We start from the raw sequence: 24,213 nt of genomic DNA, 5'->3' as shown, positions 1-24,213 counted from the left end.
TTTTATCTTCGTGTGCATAGTTGTACACGGGTTTATTTTTAAGCGTTCTGGATCATCCTCTGTTTTGCTTTGCTGTTTGTCGTGGAGATCTTTCTACATGGGCATGTTATTTTTAGCTGCTGCATAGTATTCCATCTCGTGGTTATGCCTAATATCCCGGCCATTCCAGCAATGTCTAGCATCATTTCCTGTTTCCATTAGAAACACTGAATGTGGTAAACACGCTGTATGTGCGTCTTTGTGCACGTGGGCACTTCTCGGGGGGAGATACCAGATGATAAGTGTGTTCTTTGTTTTGTTTTTTTTTTAAAAGATTTAGTTATTTATTTGAAAGGCAGAGTTACAGAGACAGATCGAGAGAGAGATCTTCCATTAATGGTTCACTTACCAAATGGCCACAAGGGCCAGGGCTGGGCTAGGCCAAAGCCAAGAGCCGGGAGCTTCTTCCAGGTCTCCAATGTGGATGCAAGGGCCCAAACACCTAGGCCATCTTCGCTGCTTTCCCAGGCGCATTAGCAGGGAGCCGGATCAGAAGTGGAGCAGTCAGGACTCCAACCATCGCCCATATGGGGTGCCACAGGTGGCAGCTTTACCCACACTACACCACAGCGCCAGCCCCATAAGTGTGTTTTACATTCTAAATAGATACTGCCAAATTATCCCCCAAGATTTTCATCCACTTCACACCCTGCGCTCCCAGCAGTGACAGAGTTTCTGCCATAATCCTTTCTCTGAGTGGAGGTTCTTGGTCCAATGGAGCACCTGCTCTTAAAATAAAAATGACTGTAGCATGAGAATGAACTCCTTCCTTAAAAATGTGGAAATTGGGGGTAATTCTTCTGGAAGCTGGCGAGAGAGCAGGTCTATGAGACTTCCTGGGAAGCCAGGGAGGAACGTAAACACAGGGCACTCAAGAGGTGGAAATGGGGTGACCAAGAACATGAATGATAAAGATGGAAACAGAATTGCAAAATAACTTGCAACTGAAGAACAGCTGGGGGTGCTGGAGGAAGCGGGGCAGAGAACTCTTGCCCTTCTCAGCATCTGGGAGGATGGGGAGTGGGATGCTTGCCATGCTCTTGTACCTCTCACTCCAGTCGGCCCCAGCCCCAGCCCCCTCCTCCTATTTCTCCACTGGCAACTCACGCATGCGCATGCGCATGCGCATGCGCTGCTTGTTTTATGATTCTCCCTGGGCTGTGTGTCAGCGCCTTCAGGGGAATTGATGGCAGGATAGAGATCTCAGCCTAAGCCAGCCCTTGGCCAAATTCTTCCCTGATAGATAACGATCATTTCTAAGACCACAACAACAAAACAGAATGTTAGCAAAAGCTCTCAGCCCCAGCTCATTGCCCCGAGTCATCTACTTCACATGTAATAAGCTTAAAGAAAAGTTTCTGAGGGTTTCTGCCCTTCCCAAAGCATTTTACAATCTTAGGATCCTGGAGGAATTTGCTTTCTTCTTAGATTTTCCTACCTGGTAAAGGAAAACAAAAAGACGGAAGATGATTTCTCAATCTGGTACACACGTATAGGTTTTAATTCTTTAACTTTGCCAAAAGGGGCTTAACACTGAATGCCATTTTTTTTTAAAGCTGGATTAGATAAATTGTTGCAGACTATTTTAACAGAACTTTTAAGTTTGCAACCAAGTCACCACGTCTTTTTCTTATCTCTCTCTGCCTATCACTGGTGCAGCTGGTTGTGTAATAAAAAACTTCTCAGTGGTTCCCAGTCTTTGCTAAACATCAGACTCACCTGAGAACCTTTTCCAAAAAGTCTCCAGACCCAGATCAAACCCCATAATAATTAAATCAGAGTGCCCAGGGATGAGACTCGGGCACCCATAGTTTAAATTAACTGAGATGGGGGAAGGAATCTATCTGGTTTAAAATATATAATTTCTAGGAGGTAGAAGACAATAATTCAGTTAAATATTTTAAATATTCTAAGTCCTTTCCTATAACCAAAGAATGTCCATGATGCAATAGTCCTATTGAGTAATTTACAAAATGAGGTACAATACTAATAAGAGTTGCCACGCTGTGTAAAGTGGGTATTTGTGAACCTATTAAGGATGGAAAGAGCATGCATTGCATTGCTTTCTTGCTAGTTGTTAGAAGTTTGTGTGTGATCCCATGATCGCCCGCCCTAGTGTGCTTTTCCATCCGGGGGAAAGGTGTCCAGACCCCTTACCACCAGCAGAGAGCGCTTCGGGAGCCTCGAGAAGGAATCAGAGGAATTAGGGTTGTTGCTGAGGCTGGGGGTGGGGAGAACTACCCAGCGGGAGCCTTGTCTGCACCTGTGTTTTGTCTGGCCACTCGGGACTTTACTGCTCATACAGACCTCGCTAACTTTCAAAAATCTAGAGAGTGCGTCAAAAGTTAAGCTTCCCCTCCGCACTGCTGGGAGATTTGTGTCCCACCCAGATCAAAGAGCGAGCCTGTTCCCAGACCCCAGGCCCTGTGAGTCAGTACCTGTGCCCTGCAAGAATGCAGAGGAATCCCAGAGCCTCTCTCCTGGAGAGGCTGGGAGGGAGGGCGGGCGGGAGGGGCCATAAAAACCTGCAGCCGCCAGGGGGAGGGGGCTGCTCACCCTCCTCCCTCGGGGAAGTAGTTCCTTGCAGCCTCCTTCCTCCCTGAGCCTGCCGGAGGAGGGTGGGTCTCTCCCTTGCAGCTGGAGACCTGGCTGCTGTTGGTTTTCAGCCTCTGTTCCTTTCTCGCTGGCTCTGTCAAGGGCAATTGTTGGTGGCTCCTCAGTCGCCTCAAGGCTGTCTGCCTGGTGTGGAAGTCCCCCAGCCAGGCAGTAGCCTGCCTCCGCTTTCTCCTGCTAGCCCATCCTGCTCTGGACTGAAGTCACCAGTCAAGACAATGGTATGTGTGCTGACCCTGCCGGTCTAATGGGAATACGATTACCCCTTACCCTGCAGTTCTAGGGCGATCCAATCCCTTGGGGGAACTGACCTGGGGCTTCTGTCCAGCAGAGCTGTGGCGTTGTGTCTTGGCCATCTTGGCTGTCCCCGGGGCAGGGGGAGGGGGACCTTCACAAAAGCCCAGCTAACACCTGAAATCCGGGCTGTGTGTCTCCTGCACTGGATTTTCCTCCTGAGCTTTCTTCCCTCTCCTGCATCCTTATCTCACCTAGATTATCATGTCTTTTGTGACTGTTCCCTGTACCCTTCTCATTGTGCCTGGGCACAAAGCTTATCTTTCTAAAGACGGAGAGAGACTGCAAGTTGAAGTAAGTTCATCGCTCAAGGAGCCCAGTGTTTTCAGCCTTCTGATTTCTGAGTGTAGAATTCTACCTTAAGACCTGCGTGCTCTGGGTTGAATTTCCACTCAGGGCCTACCTGAAGCTCTGACGTGGCCTGTTTGTGTGTTTTTGTTGTTGTTGGATGGAGGTAAATATTGCAAATGTTTTCATGTTTTTGAAGGTAAAGGTAAACTTTGTTTAAAAAATTCCTGAGGGACTGATGATCTTGCGTGATTTACATTTAGTTCGGTCGAGGCAGGTGGGTCTCTGTTTTATTCCCAAGACCTGAACCTAACGAGCTGCATTTCGTGAGCATCTGAGAGGCTGACAACTCGCTTCAGCTGTGCCAGCCTGCTAGCGTTGCGGGCTGCACCTGCCTGTGTCACACCACGGGTTCTTCTCCTATCTTCCAGGACTGCCGACCAGACTCCCAGAAATCATGCTGGTAGGATCCCAGTCCTTCTCTCCAGGAGGGCCCAATGGGATCATCAGAAGCCAGTCTTTTGCAGGGTTCAGCGGGCTTCAGGAAAGACGGTCCAGGCAAGTGCTGTGTGTCCCCCCGGGGCTGCGGCTGGAGGGGTTCGGGCTGGGCGCATGCGGTTTTGCACACGTGCTGTGTAATCCCTTTCATGAGAAGGATGTGACACACCAAAACTTAGGTGCTGTCCTGTCTCTTCTGTCACTTAGCATTTCCCCTGCAGAGAAGGTGGCTGAGGGCTTAGGACAAGCTAGTGATGGGGTTTAGTAAACTTCCGCTCACCCCCATTCCCAGCTTTGGAAGCCCATTTTCCATTACGTTGATACTAGGGAGATCATGTCCGGTCGGAAGTTACGCCATGGGTAAAGACCGCTCTGTGCATAACTCTGGGAGCAGATGTCATTCAGACAGGGGCTGGAGAAGTTAGCCTTCCATCATTTAAACCTGGACTGGGGGGAGCTCAAGAGAGCAAGCCCAGGTAAAGTGGGTAACATCTCTGCAGAAGTCTCCATCTCTGTGATCCCATGTGGCTTACATGGTGGTAGCAGACACTGAAGTGACACCACCTGCAGGGAGCTTAGCAGGCACCTGTTGGTGTCACGTACCCTGTGTTCCCACCACTGGCCAGTGGACAGTCCGGCCAGGACTCTGGTTGATTCCATGTCTGTCTTATCACTGTCAGCTGCATCTCTGCCATGAGCAGATACTGAATTTTTGCAAGTTATACCTAAACATTATCTTTTATGAGAAGAAGCCTTGAAAGAAAGCCGTCAATCCAGCTATGTGCGCTTTTCTTTGGTGCCGTGCAGAATTAGCTATTTGGCATGCGTACAGCCCCTTAGCAGAAAAAAATTCATTCACATCCTGGTGGAATGTAGCAGACACTTGTCCCTGATGTTGCGTAGTGAGCATTTCCTGGTTTGATCATCTTCTGCCTGTTCGTTATCCACCTGGAACTGTTTGCCCTTGGCTTCCCAGGAGGGACAAAGGAACAGCACAGCGCCCAAGGCTGGGCTCTCTGAGTGGCCTCAGTCTGGCAGAACTTTCAGATTCCTGTAGTTAGCAAATATCAGGAAACTAAATGTAGGGTGGCTCAGCTGTGTGGCTGCACAAGGGATCGGCACCTTTCCCAAAGGACAGGAACAGGAACACAGGGTGGTTGAAAAGACATTTCGCTGGTCAAGTCCTTTCGGATGCCTGGGGCTCATGGTTTCTTGTTTCTTTCCGTAGGTGTAACTCCTTCATCGAAAATTCCTCTGCTCTCAAGAAGCCCCAGGCCAAGCTGAAGAAAATGCACAATTTAGGGCACAAAAACAACAACCCTCCCAAAGAACCTCAGCCTAAAAGGGTGGAGGAGGTCTACAGGGCCTTGAAGAATGGACTTGAGTAAGATCCGTGACCCTGACAGTGCACTCCCTGGGGAAAAGGAATCCTTTTTCCCTTCTAAAATCACCAGGGGGGGATTGGAGAAAAAGCTGGTCTTTGACCGCCATAGTGGGAATCTTGTTTTTGCACTATAATCCGGGGAAGGCTTAACTGAATCCTAACGATGTGAAAGTACGGTGACTACCCACATCCTATTTGTGACATTGACATTGAAGGGAACCCAAAATAGAAATGTGCTTATATTATGGATTGCGTTTTATTTAAATAGTGGACAGTCATGTCCATTCTAGAGATGGCCGAAGAAGGGTTTTTCTTTTCTTTTCTTTTCTTTTCTTTTTTTTTTTTTTTTTTAAAGAGAAAGCTTTATTTGAAAGAGGGTAAGAGAGAGGGAGGGAGAGACAGAGAGCTTCCATCTGCTGGTTCACTCCTCAGATGACTGTAACAGCTGGGACAGGGCCAGGCTGAAGCCAGGAACCAGGAACTCCATCCAGGTCTCGCATGTGGGTGGCAGGGACTCAATACTTGGGCCATTTTCTGCTGCTTTCCGGGCACGTTAGCAGGCAGCTGGATCGAAGTAGATCAACCTCAATGCCGACTGGCACTCAAGGGGACGCTGGCATTGCAGGCGACAGCTTAACCCACTGCACCACAATGTCGGCCCCCAGAGAAGGCTTCTGAAGCTTGCTGCCCCGCACATCTTAGAGGGATTGTATGCCCCTTCCCCCCAGGAAGAAGCTTTCCTGGTGTGTGGTGAGACATTTGCAGCCAGTGTTGTATAGTAAGACAGAGCCTGTGTGCCTTGTCCCCATCAGTTACTCTTCCGGACTTTCATCCTCACTGGGGTTCTCCTTGTGTACCAGCTGGATAGTAACAGATGCAACTGCTGCGCTTTTTTTTTTTTTTTCTTTTGACAGGTACAGTTAGACAGTGAGGGAGAGAGACAGAGAGAAAGGTCTTCCTTCTGTTGGTTCACCCCCCAAATGGCCACTATGGCCAGTGTGCTGTGCCGATCCGAAGCCAGGAGCCAGGTGCTTCCTCCTGGTCTCCCATGTGGGTGCAGGGCCCAAGCATTTGGGCCATCCTCCACTGCCCTCCCGGGCCACAGCAGAGAGCTGGACTGGAAGAGGAGCAGCCGGGACTAGAACACAGCACCCATATGGGATGCCGGTGCCTCAGGTGGAGGATTAGCCAACTGAGCCACAGCGCCGGCCCCACGCTGCGCTTTGAAATGCTGAAAGATGGGGGGACACCCCAAGCCCTCCCCTTCCCCTTCGGGAGGGAAAGGTCATTCACGGCGGGTACGTCTTGGAGCTCATGGCCCCCCTTGTCTTTGCAGTGAGTATCTGGAGGTTCACCAGACGGAGCTGGACAAGCTGACGGCACAGTTAAAAGATATGAAGAGAAACTCTCGCCTGGTGGGTACCGTCCAGTCATTAGGATGCTGACTCAGCGGGGTCGGGGCTGAGTTTCTTCCTGCACTGGATGCGGTTGGGGCTGGGAACATTAAAGAGAAGCAGATCCGAGGGCCAAAGCATTGTCTGCATCCTGATATGCATTTTTTTTTTAACTTTTATTTAATGAATATAAATTTCCAAAGTACGATTTATGGATTACAATGGCTTCCCCCACATACCGTCCCTCCCACCCACAACCCTCCCCTTTCCCACTCCCTCTCCCCTTCCATTCACATCAAGATTCATTTTCGATTATCTTAATATACAGAAGATCAGCTTAGTATACATTAAGTAAGGATTTAAAAGGAAGAGGGAGGTTGGGCTTTCTTCTCAAAGCTTCTGTCTTTAATCCTTTTCAGTGTTTTTCAAGCCTGTTTTATGAAGATAAAATGATTTCTCTAAGGAAATGAAAAGTTGGAGTAGCATATTGTTAGTACATACAGAATTTGGAACCCAGAAGTCTCCAGTTTTTAAAGACTATGATAGGACAGTGATGTTAAGGAGGGAGTAGGGACTTGGAGGCCAGCTGTCCTGGGGCCGGTTTGATTATATATACATCGTATTGGGAACTTTCTCTGCTCTGAATTGGTGAGGGCTTGCCTGGTGGGAGAGGTGTTTCTAATGTCTGCTATTCTGATTGTGTTCAGTTTTGATGTCCTTGCACCTTAATGTTTCCATGCATCTGAAAGCCTGGGAAAAGCCTCCTTATACTGGGATTGCAGGTAGATGAGAAGAGCTGTCAAGGCTGCCAGGTGTTAGGTGCTGCTGAAGTTGGAATCTAAGTCGCCCCATCTGTGTGGAGCTCCTTGTGGGGTGGCCAGGTGGCCTTCAGAGCACTCGAGTGGCCCTGACCAGCAAATGTTCCTCCTTAGAGAATGATGGGGGAAGGATGGAGGGGCTTCTGCAGGCCCGGTGCCCCCTAGAACATCAGTAGAGAGACAGGTCTGTGTTTCCACATTATCTCAACCCTGCAAGGTTCCACTGGATTTTCTGACATTTGCTTCAGAACAGCAAAAATGCAGGTTATTTTAGAAACCAGGAAGAGTGCTTCTAGGGGCCAACGTCGATTTCGCTGTTTCCTGTGTACCCCTGTGTCTCTATTAATGGTAAGGACAATTTGGTGAGAGCGTGTTTTAATGCCGATATTCCTTTCTCTGTTTTAGGGTGTGCTGTATGATCTAGACAAGGTAAGTTTGCCTTCTGTGTTTCGGGGTGTCGATGAAAAAAAGTCTGCATTTTTGAGTAGATTCAGAGACAGCCATGTTGATGAAACACTGGTTTTTCTAATCCCAGAAAAACCTGTGCTTTGTCTGAGGTTGCAGAGTGACTACTGTGACCTGCAGACTCTGTAATGGGTTGAAGGTCACTTCCAGAAAGTGCCACTGGGTGGTAGGGTTTCTCGGTGTTCTGGTAACTTACTTCGCAGGTCTCGGGAGGCCCTCATCGGTGTTGTCTCTAGGTTTAACTATTGTATTTCATCAGATCTCACACATCTTTGAAAAATGCTTATCAGTTTATATGCCACTAAGAAAAAATTCCAGTTGAACTTTGGTAGTTCCTCCTCACTTAACATTGGTGTTTTATTGCTGCTCAAATTCTTTTAGACCTATTTAGACGTCGTGGTTTTGTTTGTTTGATTTAATGTATGTATGCTGCTGCTCTTTTCATGCCTTTCTGTGTATGCAATAACTTTATTTCCATGCTGAATCATAGTATATTCTTCTTAAAGACATTTTAAAGGCAATTACATTAAATGCACGTAATAACAATAATATTTATAACTCAAGGAGATGACACATGAATAATTGTGATTATCCTGAGCGTGTGCAGGCAGCTGTCTGCCCCTTGGCCAGCAGCAATTATAAAACGCACCTCAAGTTCAGAGTCACTAAAACGTGGAAGGGAAAAAATGTCCATCTTAGACCAGATAAAATATATAACGAAAAAATTTAAATGCAGTGCTCTCTTGCCAGAAATCCAGCGAATTCCATCAAATTGGCCTTCCTTTATGTTAAATGCATGCTTTCCAATAACTTACATTCATCTCTCAGAATTTTCATATTAAAAAAATACTTTGAGTAGATATTAGAGAATCTAAAATAGCAACAAATACAGGAGGAAGGGGAAATAGTTAGCATTTCCTGTTTTTTTGTTTTTGTTTTTGTTTTTTTGACAGGCAGAGTGGACAGTGAGAGAGAGACAGAGAGAAAGGTCTTCCTTTGCCGTTGGTTCACCCTCCAATGGCCGCTGCGGCCGGCGCGCTGCGGCCGGCGCACCGCGCTGATCCGATGGCAGGAGCCAGGTGCTTTTCCTGGTCTCGCATGGGGTGCAGGGCCCAAGCACCTGGGCCATCCTCCACTGCACTCCCTGGCCACAGCAGAGAGCTGGCCTGGAAGAGGGGCAACCGGGACAGAATCTGGCGCCCCGACCGGGACTAGAACCCGGTGTGCCGGCGCCGCTAGGCGGAGGATTAGCCTAGTGAGCCGCGGCGCCGGCTCCTTTTTAAGAATGGGATAATAAGATATGCTCATAAGTCTAAATTGTCGAACTGTAAATGGCTGACCTGTCCAACTTCTTTTTAATTCCAGCAAATTAAAACGATTGAAAGGTACATGAGACGCCTGGAGTTCCACATTAGCAAGGTAACCGAAGCTCCTGTTTCGCCCTGTGTTTCTCCGTGTCTGATCAGTGCCGTCAGTGGGCCTGTGCATAGCATCTAGTCTGCGGAGGGTTTCTCTGGCCCCTGTACTGATGAGTGAGTAAGGCTTCCGACAGGCAGCAGAGCTGGAAAACACAGGCCAGACTCCGCAGCGGTCTGCAAACATCTATTCGGTGCTCGTTGCAGAGCGTGTACAGTCCCTGTTAGACTTAGGTATCTGGGTGGTGCTGTCAGAAATGAGATGGAGCCAAACTGACCCTACAAACTGTCATACTTGCCCGACTTTGCTCTCTGTACCGCACATAACTTGGTGTCCCCTAAACATCTTCATGAAGCCTCTTGAGGACAGCCAGCCCTGTGTCCCCTGCACTCATCCGCACATGGCATGGCTTCCAGGTGCCTTTGCATCCTTGTTGTCTCTGCACATGCACAGGCAGCCCTGAATAGGTAACTATTTCACAGGTGGTCCAGCCAGCCTAGTACGAAGGGGACTATTGCCCCTCTGTGCGGGACACACAGGAGTCACCGGTGTAGCTTAGAGGAGATTGCCCTTTGGGGGCAGCTGAGTTACAGCACTAGTAATTCCTGGTCCCGTCACACCCATCGTCCTCCCTCCAGGTGCATCGGCGTGGGTTCCAGCAGGTGTACAGTCTAAGAGTTGGAAGCCTTGGGTTCTGGTCCCCCGACTCTGCTGCACACCCACTGGCCAGGTCATCCGTGGAGACTTTGGCTTACCCATTCTGTGAAATGGAGGTGGGGAGGTACATACGTTGGATCTCAGTGACCCCAAGAATCCTTGCTGGTTTAAAGTTCTGTGGTGATTTTTACATACTCAAGTCTGCTCCTTGGAGGACATATGTTATCTTAGCAAATCTAAAATTGCTCCCGTTTATGCCAAACTCAATAAATAAAACATGACACCCATTGGAAGGTATCTGTGTGGCAGGCAAGCTTGGGCAAACTATTCTGTTTAGTTAATACTGGTTCTATGTTCTGCTTTTTTGAGTAGAAGTTGTATTCATCCGTCTTGTACTGTTGTTAGATGCAGTAGTCCCAATGGTTTTTACAGCTTGCTAGGGCTCTACGTTAGCACCTTACACTCAAGATTCCTAACAAATTATATATGATTAATGAGTCAGTTAATCAGTTTATTTGAGGAAAGCCACTGCTGACTTAGGACAAATGCTTGCCTACAAATGGTGTATAGGATCCTTTATTTTACAGTTTAACTCACTGGGCTAGGATAGGTCGGTACAGAAATGAAAACTTTTCTTTCAAGGCAAGATACTAAGTCATTAAAGTGACACCAGTGGCCTGGGGGGCTTGCCACTTTGGGATACCCAGGAATGGGAGAAAGGATGGAAGGCACAATGTCCCAGGAGATGGCGTGGGTGGACCAGCCTGGCCCACACTGGAAGAAGGATCAGCACTGTTTGTGGGGATCTTCCACATCGGAGCCATCTGCAGTGCTCATGTAAAATTCCAGGTGCCTGGCCCAGCCCCCACCTACTAAATCATAGGCCGTGGGTATCAACATTCTAACAAGCTCTCCAGGTGAGTCTCCACTTAGTTTTACAGCCTGGAGACCTTGCTCTAAGCCAGTCACCCAGCAAAAGATTTTTATCAGTAGCCTCCCTGAGTCTTGCTCCTCCCTCTGCATCACAGGTAAATCCTTTCACTCTGAGGACTTCACAGACTAATCTTTTCTGAGGTTAGGAGGTCCTGGTGGCAAGTTGAGTGAATGACTGAACTAAGTCACAACCAGAAATCCTCTGAACTGTGAGAATAATGTTCAGTCCCTTCATGCTCACAGTCTAAGCTCGGTGTTAATGAGAATTGGTTGTGGGGAGCTGCCAGACGTCGGTCTGCAGCAGAAGAGGGGGCATCCTAAACTCTGAAATGCAGTGTATGCATCCATGCCTTCTAGGTCCTACAGCCTAAGCCTCCTTATCAGGCCCAAAGTTTGTACTGAAATGAAAACACAGATAGGCCTAGGTGGGTAGCTGCCTCTGGGATTAATGGGTTTCGTTTGGTTCTGCAGATGGCTGGTCTTAGTGTCCTTGTTATTTGCCTGAAAATGTCTCTAAGTTTACTGCCATTGGTGTCGTGTGCTGAGAACTGAAGGTGGTCTGAGACGATGGAGAGGGGCACCATCAGAAATGACTAAAAAACAGGTTTCCTTCAACCTCCACACTGTTGATATTTTTGCAGTCACTCTATGCTGTTATAGTAAATCAAAATAATGAAATACTTTGCATTATAGGGTGTCTAGCAGCACCCCTGGCTTCTACCTACTAGGTGCCAGGAGCCCCCTGGAGGTCAAAATCGCCCAAGGGTTGATTGAGAACCACTGCCTCGGAAGTATTAAGTGGTTATCAGGTTTCTATGATAAAGGGTGTGTTATGGGGCAGGCATTTGGCTGAGCAGTGACGCTGTGGGTTGGGACTAGCACATCTCGCCTCGCAGTGCCTGTTCAAGTCTCAGCCCCGTTCCTGAGTCCAGCTTCCTGTCCGCGTGCACCCTCGGAGGCTGCACTGATGCTCAAGTGTTGGGGTCCTTGCCACCATGTGGGAGACCTGGATGAGTTATTAACTTCCACCCTGGCCTCTGGTTTTGACCCAACCCAACCCTGGCCATTTAGGCATTTGGAGAGTGAGCCGGAAGATGAGGGTTGGTACCCTCATCCCTCCTCCCCCACCAAAAAAAAAAAAAAAAAAAAAAAAGAAATGAGTATTTTACTATTTTCAGGCATGAATGTAGATAGAGCAGAAAGAGAATTTTCATTGTGTCCACTTTTAAAATGTGTGATAATTTCTAGAGAAAATAATTCAGTTCTAAATATGTTAAGTTTTAACAATTATTTCACCCTAATTTTAAGAGTAAAATAATTTTCATTTTTTCCTTATTGAGCCAAGAATTTACAAGAATTGTTTGCAATATATAACATCAAGTTCTTTATGACAATGCTGAATGCAGAGATAGAAATATCACCTGTGACAATACCTTGTAAAGTAATGATAGTCTAGTCTGTTCATCCTTGTGTGAAACTCCGGCAGCTGTCCCGGTACCTCAGAGCCCTGCGTAGCCAGATCTTCATTACCCAGCTCACAAGGGCCACGTCAGACCCACAAAACCCCCCAAGATCATTTTAAACAATGCCAAACAGAAAAAAATGAGATGCATTTTTACTTTCCAGTTATTTGAAAACAGGATCAAAGCATAATCTGTCTTGAGACAAGTGGATCATAATGTCTAAAACAGGGATGCTTGGTCTCTATTTCAAAAAACAACACTTGGGCACAGCAAGTAAGACACCTCCTGGGACGCCAGCCAGGCCCATATCCCTGCACTTGGGTTTGAATTCCAGCTGCACTCCGATTCCAGCTGCCTACCAGGGTGGACCCTCGGAGGCTGCGGTGTTGGCTCGGGGTTCGGGTACTCAGGTCCCTCCTTCCCACGTGGGACACCTGGATTGAGTTTCAACTTCTACCTTAGCCCGACCCAGCTCCAGCTGTCCATCTGTCTGTCGGTGTGTCTCCCTACCCTTCTCTCTTTACCTTTTAAACAATAATTAAAAACAGTTACACGAGGTTTTCCCTGTTCAGTTCAGAAACATAAAGCGTCTCAAGCACGTAGCAGTGACCCAGGGAGCATCCTTCGAGAGTGACAGTGTTTTTATTCCTGTTTCCTGTGTGGCTCTGGCAGGTAGATGAGCTCTATGAAGCTTATTGTATCCAGCGACGCCTCCAAGATGGTGCCAGCAAGATGAAGCAAGCCTTTGCCAGTTCCCCAGCCAGCAAAGCCGCGCGCGAGAGTCTGTCCGAGATCAACCGGAGCTTCAAGGAGTACACAGAGGTATGCTTCTGGCCCCGCCTGGTCTGATCTGAATTGCTGGTAACTGCCCAGGGCAAGGCGAACAGCAGCCCACAACCTCCTTCCACTCGCTAGCAGGAAAAGTTCCGGTGGCCTCAAAATATTGCAAGAGAGGCCATTAGCGAGGTTGTTTAAAATGGATGGGTTGAGCAGCAGTGCAGTGATTCGGTCATCTAAGTGTACTCGCAAGTATTCTAGTGTGTGCTATCCCCCGACAGTTAAACAGTTCAGATGGTCAGAGCTGGGTCTCAGGAACCCTTCTGCCTGCAATATGTGTGCGGGTGAAACTTGTATAGAAGGAGGCGAGATAAAAACCTGAACACAAGTGAGTTCCTCCCGATTTCTGACTCTCTGGAGCCCAAGCATCGGACACACAGAGATCTTCCCTCCCACCGGGGTCACCTAATGCCAGTCTCTTCCGTGAAACGACTGAATGATTAAAGCCGCCCTCCTCGCCATCCTGTGAGTCTGTTCGGAGGTCGCAGCTTGTGGATGACGTCACTGGCCTGAGGCGGGTCTGTCACATGATTCCCAGACGTGAGCGCCAGGCTCAGCCCTGGGACCGCAGGGCCTCCCGATGACCTTCGGTGGGCCAGGGGCGTGTCTGCTTGGCACTGGCTCTCGTCTGAACCTGGAGGTCTCTCTAAGACCTACAGCATGACTTCTTCACCTAATATTCCCTTCCCAGAATTATGTTTTCTCAATGCGTAAAACAGACCTAGATTTCAAAGAGAAAAGTGATATGGCAGTGGCTCTAATGATGGCTGAAAGTTCGAAGTAGTGAAAGATATAAATGTGTTTGTGTTATCCACAATAAATAAGGCAACAAGAAATGCATATGACTTCTCTCAGTATCAAAGTCACAGGTATTACTAATACTGCTATGGCTTTTTTTTTTTTTATTTGAAAGACAGACTTACAGAGGTAGAGACAGAGAGCAAGAGAGAGGGAAAGAGGTCGTCCATCTGCTGGTTCACTCCCCAGATGGCCACAATGGCTGGAGCTGAGCCAGTCCAAAGCCAAGAGCCAAAGCCAAGAACCAGGAGCTGCTTCTGGGTCTCCTACGTGGGTGCAGGGGCCCAAGCACTTAGACCATCCTCAACTGCTTTCCCAGGCACATTAGCAGGGAGCTGGATCGGAAGTGGGACAGCCAAGACTTGAACGGACGCCCATACGGGATGCTGGTGCTGCAGGCCAGGGCTTTAACCCATTGTGCCACAGTGCCAGCCCCTGTTGTGGCTTGTTTTCTACATTCATGATAAGTAGAAGTGCTAAATTTCAAGTGAAAACAAAGCTGCGACTCTTTCTCCCCATGCTCACCCAAGTTTGTGGACATGCGAGTTGAGATTCTCTGTTTAGAGGCCAGCAGAGTTAACAAGACCTCATTTCTACAGGCCTCTGAAATCCAAAGAGCAGTTTCCAATTTTAGAGGCTGTTCCCAGTACACAGGCAGATAACTGAGCAGCAGCTCCGTGTCCCAGAATATTTGCAGGTCACCTCATAAATAGCCACCCTTGGTCAAGTGCCAAGGATATGCGATCTCGGCTTTGCTCATAAACTCACAGTACAATCTGAGCGAGAGAGGAAGGGCTGCCTTAGAGGAAAATGCAGGGCAGGGCTTCTGTAGCTTCACACCGCACTTGGACGTAGACGCCAGGATTGCATCACCACGAGAGTTTGGGGCAAGATGGCTCAGGGCGCTTTTGCTTGTGCAGCAGTGTTATCAATGGCTGCCATGCGTGAGACAGAACCAGATTCTGATTATGCGTGTCCTCATCGGTTAACCTCGCTGCCCTGTACGTTTTTCAAAGATGCAGTGAGCGACCTTGACCTGCACGCTGACGTAGTTGAAATTTCTGGAAACTCTGACCTGTTCCTTCACGGATCTGCCCAGCCCGCTGAGTAAATTGGTTTGCAATGTTAAGGCTGTTTTCAAAAGTGTTCAAGCTGCATGGGCTTCAGGCTTCAGAAAGTGTCCCCCAGCATGGCTACGCTATTGAGGTACTGAGAATTTACGAGGGAGAAAGGCGACCACGACAATGACCATTTGGAGCAGAACAAAAGGAGAAGTAAGAACCGGAATCTCTAGTCTTACAAAATCCATTCAGAAGAGCTCTGCACACAAAAGTAGGGTGGAATCCGTATCTGACAGTGCCGGCTGTGCTGTTTCTGGCCATGCCTTGGTCGGAGTGGCCACCCCGAGCCTCCAACCTCGATGGAAGCTAGCGCCACAGGAAAAGCCTGCTGGTGCCACACAGGACCGTGTAGCAGAGCTGGCCTCCCAGTCTCCACTGGAAAACACTGTGGATACGGTGGGACAAGGGCTGGGACTGGGGGTCACATAGCCGACAGCCTGCAGGACAGTGTGGTCTTCTGGCTGCGCTGTTCCCTCGACTGTGGCATGATGGGAGAGGACCCTTGTCTGATGCACCCATCATTTTCAGGCACTGGGCACCGTAGCGGGAATCCTGCCTCCCTGACAGGGTTGGAACTGACTTCCTGTGTTCCCTCTGTCCCTACTTTGTATTAGGAAAAATTTCAGATGTGCGAAGTTGAAAGATGAGTAGATTAAAACCCACAAACCTAGATTTACCCTCTATTTGCTTTCCCTCTGTCTCATAACTTCAATTTTTTCTTCTCGGTCATTTGACAGGAAAGAAAGACATCTGTGACATTTCACCCCATAAATGTTTGAGTGTGGGCCTCAAGTAAATATTGTATATGCTTAAGATGTACAAATGATTTGGAATGTGTACGCATTGTGGAATGGGTACAGCAAGCTGACGGATAGCACGGATCTCTGAATAGTAGCCCATTAGGGTGTGTGTCTCCTGTAAAAACACCTGCCATTATCCCAAGTCAGGAAGCTAGCAATCATCCTACAGAATTCTCTAGTACTGGTCCATTTTCAAAGTTCCATTATTTGGTCCAATAATGTCTGCCTTTCAAATAAATAATTAAAAAAAAAAAAGAGTTAGGGAGAGACAGAGTGAGAGAGAGATCTTCCATCCACTGGTTCACTCCTCAAATGGCCACAACAGCCAGAGTTGAGCTGTTCAAAGCCAGGAGCCAAGAGCTTCTTCCAGGTCTCCCACATGAGTGCAGGGGCCCGAGGACTTGGGCCATCTTCTGCTGCTTTCCCAGGCCATAGCAGAGAGCTGGATCAGAAGAGGAGCAGCCAGGACTCGAACCAGCGCCCACGTGAAATGCTGGTTCTGTAGACCGTGCCTTAACCCACTACACCACAGCGCCAGCCCCAGTGATGTCTTTTCCTTTGTAGTTTATTGTCTTTCAAGTCAGGATCCACTCCAGGTTAAGGGTTGCTTTGGTTGTTATACCTTGTTAGTCTCTGTCTCGGATTTTTTCCCCCTCTTTGTGAAGCCCAGGCCAGTTCTGATGGAAGATCCCCCTTTCCGGATGTGTCTGTTTTTGATATAACTTGTTTATCCATGCCCTGAATTACCTGTGTATCAGAAAGCTTGCTTGGACGCAGGTATGGGTGTCATCTCACACACTGGGCTGTGCGGGAGGGCGGATGCCTCCCACTGTCCGTGCGATTACCGTGGCTGTAAAATGTTGTGGACTTGAGCTGCTGTGTGGAGGGAGTCCTGACGCTTCTCTCCCGTCCTCCTTGCAGAACATGTGCACCATTGAGGCGGAGCTGGAGAACCTGCTGGGGGAATTCTCCATCAAGATGAAAGGTACTTTTCCCCTTTTGCAGAACCTGTGGGGCCAGCCCTGCAGGGGTCCTTGGGGGGGGGCACACATTATTGTTTTCCTTGCCAGGGCTGGTGCCCCGCATCCCAACACTTGCCTACCCACTTAATCCATTTATGATGAGCGAACCTTGAACATAAACAGAAGTAGAAAGAAATGAGAATGAACGCCATCAGATAGATTTAATCATCTGCAAGATTTTGCCACATTTGTCTCATCTGTGTTTCCTTTGATGGATGAAACACAGCCCAGATAGATCAGTCTGCTTAGTCAGACTTGAAGAAATTGTGTCCCCACCATCCTGAGGGCTGTCACGCTGTCCCAGCCTTTGTTAGTAACCTGTTCCATTGTCAAGGTTCCCCAGTTGTCTCGAAATGGTTCTGTACAGATGATTGCTCACGTGGGACCTGCACCAGGCGTGAGAACTTCAGTTGTTAGGTGTATCTTTGTGGTTTGTTTTCCCGTGAAACAAGCCCGCCCCTCTTTTCCTAACACTGCCTGGTAGAAACCTTCGTGCAGAATGTCCTGTGTGCCGGGCCAGCCTGTTGGCTTCTGGGCGGTGTCATTTAAATTGTTCCTTTCTCCCTTGTGTGTCTGTTACCTTCCTACCATTGCACTTCAAAGGGTTTCTGGAAAAATGGAAATGAAAAGTATATTTTGGTCCAGCAGTTTTTTTAAATCCACATGTAGTTTTTTCATAATAGGCATTTTCCATGAACTTTTTGGAGTCCCTGCCTCCCAGTTTTTGATCTTGCTGTTGAATCCCCCACTCTGCCTTCTCCCTTTCTGGCAATGCCCTTCTGGTGTTTATTCCAGAGAGTTCCCGCCCAGAAGCAGAGTGATCTATCCCACAGCAGCTTCAGAACAGAGAGGCAGCCAGGTGTTTGGCATTGGAGCAGTGGCCGGGCGTGGTCAGAGTGACAGCTCGGTGTGGGGAGGCAGCCAGCACGGAACGAGTGCGTTGCTCCCCCACGTGCCAGCCCCTCTGCAGCCCGAAGGGCCTGGGCTTGTGCATTTTCCTTTAGGAGGTTTCTCTGCAATTCTCCCTGGGTGACACAGTCACCCTCTCCTGGGCTTTCTGCCATGAAGGGCACCAGCAAGGAAGGCCTTTAAAGAGGGCTGCCCAGGAGAGCCTGATTTGGCAATGCATCATCTACCTCAAGTGGCTGCCTCCGGTGAGAACACCTGCCCTCCGCTTCCAGTTGGCCACTCCGTGCTCAACCCTGGCACTTACTACTGAGTCACGCCTCTGTGCACCCTCGGTCTCCAGGTCCAGCCACCTCCTGAGTCAGTGGCTCCAAAACCATCCAGCCCCTCTGCCTCTTCCAAACAAACAGCCCACAGTCCTAAGCATGGGCCCTGGGCTGTTTTTGTTTGTTTGTTTTAAAGATTTATTTTTGAAGTGGAGCAGCCGGGACTCAAACTGACGCTCATATGGAATGCTCGCGTCACAGGTGGCGGCTTAACTCGCTGTGCCACAAGGCCAGCCCTGTGGCTATTTTTTTTTTTACTTTCAGGATGATGCTATGAGCAGCCAGGCTGTGGAACACACAGCAGCCCTGAGTTCATGTTGGGCAGATGCATTTCACAGAGTAGCCTGAACAGTGGTTTCTCCAATTGATAGATGGGAACTGGGGCTGCCCACCAGAGGTTCATTGACTGCACTGGGAAGTCACACAGGAAGTTGGTGTACATACTATATACTGACAAGCTGAGACTGTGCCCTTGTATTCTGGGTCTTGGCAACCCCTGACTTCCTCCCATCACACCCATCCACACCATACTTCCCTTCTTGTCCCACCCCTAACACACAGACAGCTCTGTGAGGGTGGGCAGTGAGGATGGTGGAGACAATGGAGCGAGCACTTAGCACTCGGTTCACCAGGCTTCACCCTAATGCATGGTCCCTGGCCTGAGCTCCATGAAGTCCCATGGTGAAAATGGCTATGTGAGCCAGTAACCCTCTCATTCAACAACCCAATGACCCATTGGAACAGGGACCAGTAGTGTGGCCAGCTTGCTGTAGAAGCCAGAGGAACAGGTTGCCACCTGGCTGCCGGGGGAGGAAGGGAGCAGAGGAGGAAGGCTTCCCAGCGTCACTGTTGGATCATAATGAGCAGGGTTGTGCAGGTGGATGGACAGACAGCACAGGAACAGTGCTCACCAAGGGGGAAAGCATTGTTCAAAAATGACAGGAAGACTGGAGGGGCCAGAGCACTTGGCGAGACGAGACTTTCTAGAGAGTTCGTTGTAACCAGATTAGGAAGAGAGCCAGGAATCCCGTGGCGGCCGTTGGGGCTGAGGCTGAGAGATGCGGTCCCTTAGGGAAAACTGATTCACCCCTGCCCACCTGTAATTTGGGTCAAAAGAAGTTCCACGCGGTGTGGACGTCCGACAGGCTGTGCTGGAACCCCACAGCTCGGAATGCCAGTGAGCTGGGAAACCTGCATTGCTATGCCTGCCGATGACCCAATAGGGCCTGTAGTAGAAGTCTACCTACTGGCTCTTGTTCTAGAGTAGGAAGTGTGACTCTTAGAAAAGAAAATCACTGGAGAACTGGAGGAAAAAATGAGGGAGAACATTCCTTTTCATTTTTTGAAAAATTATTTGGAAGAGTAAGAGGGAAGAGTAAATTCTTACATCTGCTGGTTCACTCCCATATGTCAGCAATGGCCAGGGTTGGGCCAGGCCGAAGTCAGGAGCCTGGAACTCCTTCCGGGTCTCCACATGGATGGCAGGGGCCCAGGTACTTGAGCCATCAGCTACTGCTTTCCCAAGTTCATTAGCAGGGAGCTGGATCAGAAGTGGAGCAGCTGGGACTCAAACCAGCGCTCCGATATGGGATGCGGGTGCTGCAAGCAGTAGTACGGCTTAACCCTTTGTGCCACGACGGTGACCCCAGCAGAGCGCTGTTCTGGCAGAGTGGTGCCTGAGCTAGAACACAAGGTCGGGCAGCTGCAAGCTGTAGCATCTGGGCCCTGCAGATGAGGCTGTGGGAGAGCCTTGCACAAGTGGCAGCACTGGCTTTGCTGGCTGTGGCTGGCTTGTTTCCTTACTGCTTTGTGCGATCAGAGTATCTGATGCCTGACAAGCAGTCGTAAGGTATGTTGCTTTAATAATATAAACCGAGCAGTGCAGAAACTTCAGTACCAAGTGCCTGTGTCCCATCTGGTTAGGCTCTTTAGATGTGAAATTTCTGCTGATTTTTTTTTGCAAAGGGAAACAAACCTTCGAAAGATTTGCCCCTGGGTTCCCCTTTGCCAGGTCGGTTGCTTTTTCATCAGGCTCCCATTGTCGTGATGTGGGTAAACAGGCACTGGATTAATCCCAAACTAATTTGTAAAGGTTTTTAAAAAGCACTTTGGATTTTATTAGAATTAGCTCGTCTAGCTTTGGATTTGTAAAATCCAGCCATTTATGCTGCCTTTCAGAAGCATTTTTTTAATTTTTAATAAGCGTTTTCTAAAAAAAAAAAAAAAAGTTAAATGCTCCAAAAATTATTAGTGAAAATAGGCTTCTTTAAATCTGATTTCAGTAAGTGGCTTGTTAACCTACCTATTAACAGTGAAAGCGTAGCTACATGGGCAGGCTGGTGAGCTACTGCCACCTACTGATGGCAATGGTAACTACATGTGCATTTTGAAAGCCGCCAATCAGCCTTTGCTATCCTGGCAGAGTTCACTGTGGGCTCCATCCCCACTGTCCGAAACCATATTTAAACTCACGGAGAAGGCTGAGGACCAAGAACCTGTTTGTCATGTGGACATCTTTGCATGCGAGGTCATCTCAGCACCCGCTAATCAAAATTATTTCCTCTCTGGCTCCCTCTCAAATCTCTGGCTAAGCTGGCAGGGATTCTTCGGGTCTTCTTGAATCTGTGTCAGTATTTGGGAGTGGTAGCTTCTCGCTTTAAAGAACATGGAGAGATACTCATCCCAAACTAACATCACACAGTCACTCCACGCAGCGCTAGACTTTAAGATTTCACAAAATGCAGCCATATGTTTGCGTGTATATACTGCCTGCCACATTAGTAGTCCTTTTCTCTTTTTTCCTTTTATCACAAAATAAATGCACTTTAAAAAAATTACAACTTATTGCCTGATACTTAACTCTCCATAATCCCATCCTATGCCGTAGTTTGGTATGCTTTTCTAGATTTTTCCTGCGGCTACATTTATACCGAGTTGAGGTCCTATTTTGTCTAAGATTTTATACCTCGCCTCTGGGTGTACACTTAAAATTACAGTTTAAATATTGCCTTTTATTGCAAGTTCACTGTAAACATTTATGATAAAATTTTAATTAGATTTTATCATAAAATGTTATTGTTTTTTTTTCATCAGAAGATTAAAAACTGACAAAGATTCTCTCCCCCATTTTTATTAAAGTTGTTCCTCGACTAAACCTTTCACTCTTTGGGTCCCTGTACACGTTCCTGGCTTTGCTTCGTGGTTGGCACCCAAACCAGTGACAGAGGCTGGAGCAAGTGGTGACGGCGAAGCTGGGGTTCTGTCAGCCCCTTGCTGAGCCGCCTGCCCTCACCGTGTTCGTGGGACTCGCATGCCTCCCTCCCACCCCTCTGTGGCTGCTGGACAGACAGCAGGCATTGAGGCCCTGCTGAGTGCACCCTCCCCTTCCTTGTACCAGGAGGAGAGTCTGTGGCCCAAGCGCTTCTGGCCTCTCCATGTCAAAAGAGACAGACTTTTTCTCTGAGTTTCAGTTGTGTGAGTAGGATGCTGCTCTCAGAAAAATACCAGACATAGCAGGCATTGGGCGTCAGATGCGACAGTGCGTGGGACACCCAGAGGCCCTGTCGGAGTGCCTGGCTTGGAGTCCTGGCTCCACTCCTAGTTCTTGCGTCCTGCCGATGTGCACCTGGGAGGCCGCAGGTGATGGCTCAAATACTCGTGCCCCCTGCCACCCACACAGGACATCCAGAATAAGTTCTGGGATCCTGGCTTTGGCCTGGCCCATCCCTGGCTGTTGTGGGCATTTGAAGGGGTGTGTGTGTGTGTGTGTCTTTCAAATAATTTAAGTTTTTATTTTACTTATATAAGGTGAACAAATTTCATATACTTCATATATTCAGATTTAAGAGTATCATGATACTCCCCACCCTGCCTTCCTTCCTCCTCTCATTTTTTTCTTTTAATTTCTACAATGACATACTTTCAGTTTATTTTATAATCACAAGCTTAACCCTGCACCAAATAAAGAACTGTCTTTCGAATAATCGAAAGTAAACAAATCACTAATCTTGGATCAGGAAGACCGGTTTATTTCCATGAGGATGTGGTGAGTAGATAAAGGACCACACCTTTCTGGCTGCAGTACCCGGCTCCAGGAGCCACCTGCTGCTCAACACCCCACCCCACCCTGCGTTTGCAACCAGAATGTCCTCTGGCCCCCACACAGTCCCAGCAGAGGCTCTGTGAGTCCTCACAAGAGACTGACGCTGCGTTTGAATCTGTGGACGGGCCCTGGGAGTGCCCGCGGAGGGGTGTTCCGGGACTCATGCCTCACTGCTCACTTGCAGGCCTGGCCGGCTTCGCTCGCCTCTGCCCCGGAGATCAGTATGAGGTAAGTGCCCATGAAGGGCGGGGGCTGCACCTGGGTGCTTTGCTTTGCTTTGCGTTTTGTTTTTTGTTTGTTTGTTTGTTTGTTTGTTTGTTTTTTTTGGTAGCATTTTGAGCCAGTGAGAGGGTTTGGAGACTGGTAGGAGACCTTCACTGCTCTCACTTTCTGCCACACTCGCATTATCACCATTAGCTGTGGTTGAAGCATCAGTCATGCTGATATTATTTGGGGGAAATACTTGAAGATGCACACATGGTGACCCTTCGTGCCTCACTCCTCCTCCTAAGCAAGGCTGGGCATTCCCCTGTGTCAGCCTCACACAGGTTAACACTGCAACTTCAGCTCTTAGCCACCTGTCCCAATAGTATACTTTGTAGCAGGATTTTTTTTTTTTTTTTTTTTTTTTTTTTTTTTTTTTTTTGGATCCAATCCAGAGTCATGGCATGATACTGTCATAGAACCATGTCCTCCTCCAGAACCTTCTATGGTCCGACCCCTCTGGGGGTTGGGGAGGGTCTTCCCTAACATCCCAGCTGCCTGACCCCAGGACACCTGCCCGTCCTCTCCCCAGATGGATTGGGTTTTAGTCCTCGTGCGGCACCACCTTCCTCATCTTGGTTTCTTGCTCCTGACTTCTCGGCAGGAGGTGGTTTAGCCAATGGTTTCCTGTCTCTGAGGAAGTGAGAGCGGGTAGAGAACTAGTTGCGGTGGCTGCCCTAAGGCTGTAGGACCAACCGGAGAAGCAACGGACAGCAGGGAGCAGGAGTACCCGGGGCCGTGACCTTGTGCTGGAGCAAACCTCCCCGCCCTCTGTTCGTAGAGGAGCAGGGTCTCTTCCCCTTTCGTCACAGCTCCTAAGCACCAAGAGAGAAGCCTGGGGGAGCGGAGGTGGGGGTGGGGGGAGCAGTGGAACGTGGGTGGGCCACGTGACGTCCTCTTCCCAGATTTTCATGAAGTACGGCCGGCAGCGGTGGAAGCTGAAAGGCAAGATAGAAGTCAATGGCAAGCAGAGCTGGGATGGAGAAGAGATGGTTTTCCTGCCCCTGATAGTGGGGTTCATTTCCATTAAGGTACAGGATTGTCATGGCCCTTGTTGGTCTTGCCTGGTGCCGCGGCTGCCCAGTTCCTCCGGGGGTGGGGGGGGCTTTTTCCATCACAACCGTCACCACCCCTCCATGCACACACTCCTCTCTGCACCACACATTTTCCCCGACACAGCCACCCTTGCTTTCTCCACCAGGTCACAGAGCTCAAAGGGCTGGCGACCCACATCCTGGTGGGCAGTGTCACCTGCGAGACCAAGGAGCTGTTTGCAGCCCGGCCTCAGGCGGTGGCCGTGGACATCAACGACCTCGGCACGATCAAGCTCAACCTGGAGATCGCCTGGTAGTAAGTGGCAGCTTTGACTTCATCCCGCAGAAGCAGGTGCCATTGGCCAGTGCCACTCATCAAGTGGGTGCATAGGCCACCAGCGTGCCCGAGGCACTCGTTAGAACAGCAGGTGCTCAGGCCCGAGAGTGTGTGACAAAGCAGGTGACACGCACATGTGGCAGAGGGGCAGAAGCCTGGCTCATGGCGCCGCTCTCCTCTTCTGCTTCCTGTTCTTAAATATTGTATGCCACCTCCTTCCCTTTCTCTTTGCCTTTAAACATACACAACTAAATATGTCTCTCAAGTAAATTACTGTGAGAAGAATTAACTACCCAGGTTGAGATGCTGTGCCCTCGGCTAGGAACCTGATTCTCACTGGCACTCTGATTGCTTAGCACTCATTGTTTAAGATTTATCTATTTTGGAAGCCAGAGTTACAGAGG

The 24,213-nt window shown here is 48.8% G+C and overlaps 1 protein-coding gene across 9 annotated transcripts in view; it reads left to right on the top strand.

Annotated features, from left to right (window-relative positions):
- The window catches only part of RIPOR2 (RHO family interacting cell polarization regulator 2), a 218,353-nt gene that overhangs the window by 156,375 nt on the left and 37,765 nt on the right, over window positions 1-24,213 (top strand). For 8 of the 9 annotated variants that reach the window (XM_051855014.2, XM_070074337.1, XM_008262486.4 and 5 more), the window contains exons 2-11: window positions 3,666-3,792; window positions 4,961-5,116; window positions 6,453-6,531; window positions 7,734-7,757; window positions 9,159-9,212; window positions 12,935-13,084; window positions 16,740-16,803; window positions 22,359-22,402; window positions 23,344-23,469; window positions 23,640-23,788. In XM_051855014.2, coding sequence (XP_051710974.2) covers window positions 3,666-3,792; window positions 4,961-5,116; window positions 6,453-6,531; window positions 7,734-7,757; window positions 9,159-9,212; window positions 12,935-13,084; window positions 16,740-16,803; window positions 22,359-22,402; window positions 23,344-23,469; window positions 23,640-23,788 — 973 coding nt within the window. Of the gene's footprint in view, window positions 1-2,733; window positions 2,874-3,665; window positions 3,793-4,960; window positions 5,117-6,452; window positions 6,532-7,733; window positions 7,758-9,158; window positions 9,213-12,934; window positions 13,085-16,739; window positions 16,804-22,358; window positions 22,403-23,343; window positions 23,470-23,639; window positions 23,789-24,213 lie in introns of those variants that run through there. The other variant, XM_051855015.2, reaches the window with a different exon arrangement.

The sequence above is a fragment of the Oryctolagus cuniculus genome, chromosome 5 (assembly GCF_964237555.1).
Source record: "Oryctolagus cuniculus chromosome 5, mOryCun1.1, whole genome shotgun sequence".
NCBI lineage: Eukaryota > Metazoa > Chordata > Mammalia > Lagomorpha > Leporidae > Oryctolagus > Oryctolagus cuniculus.
Note: the sequence above shows the minus strand (reverse complement) of the source record. Positions and strands in the feature narration are given on the sequence as shown.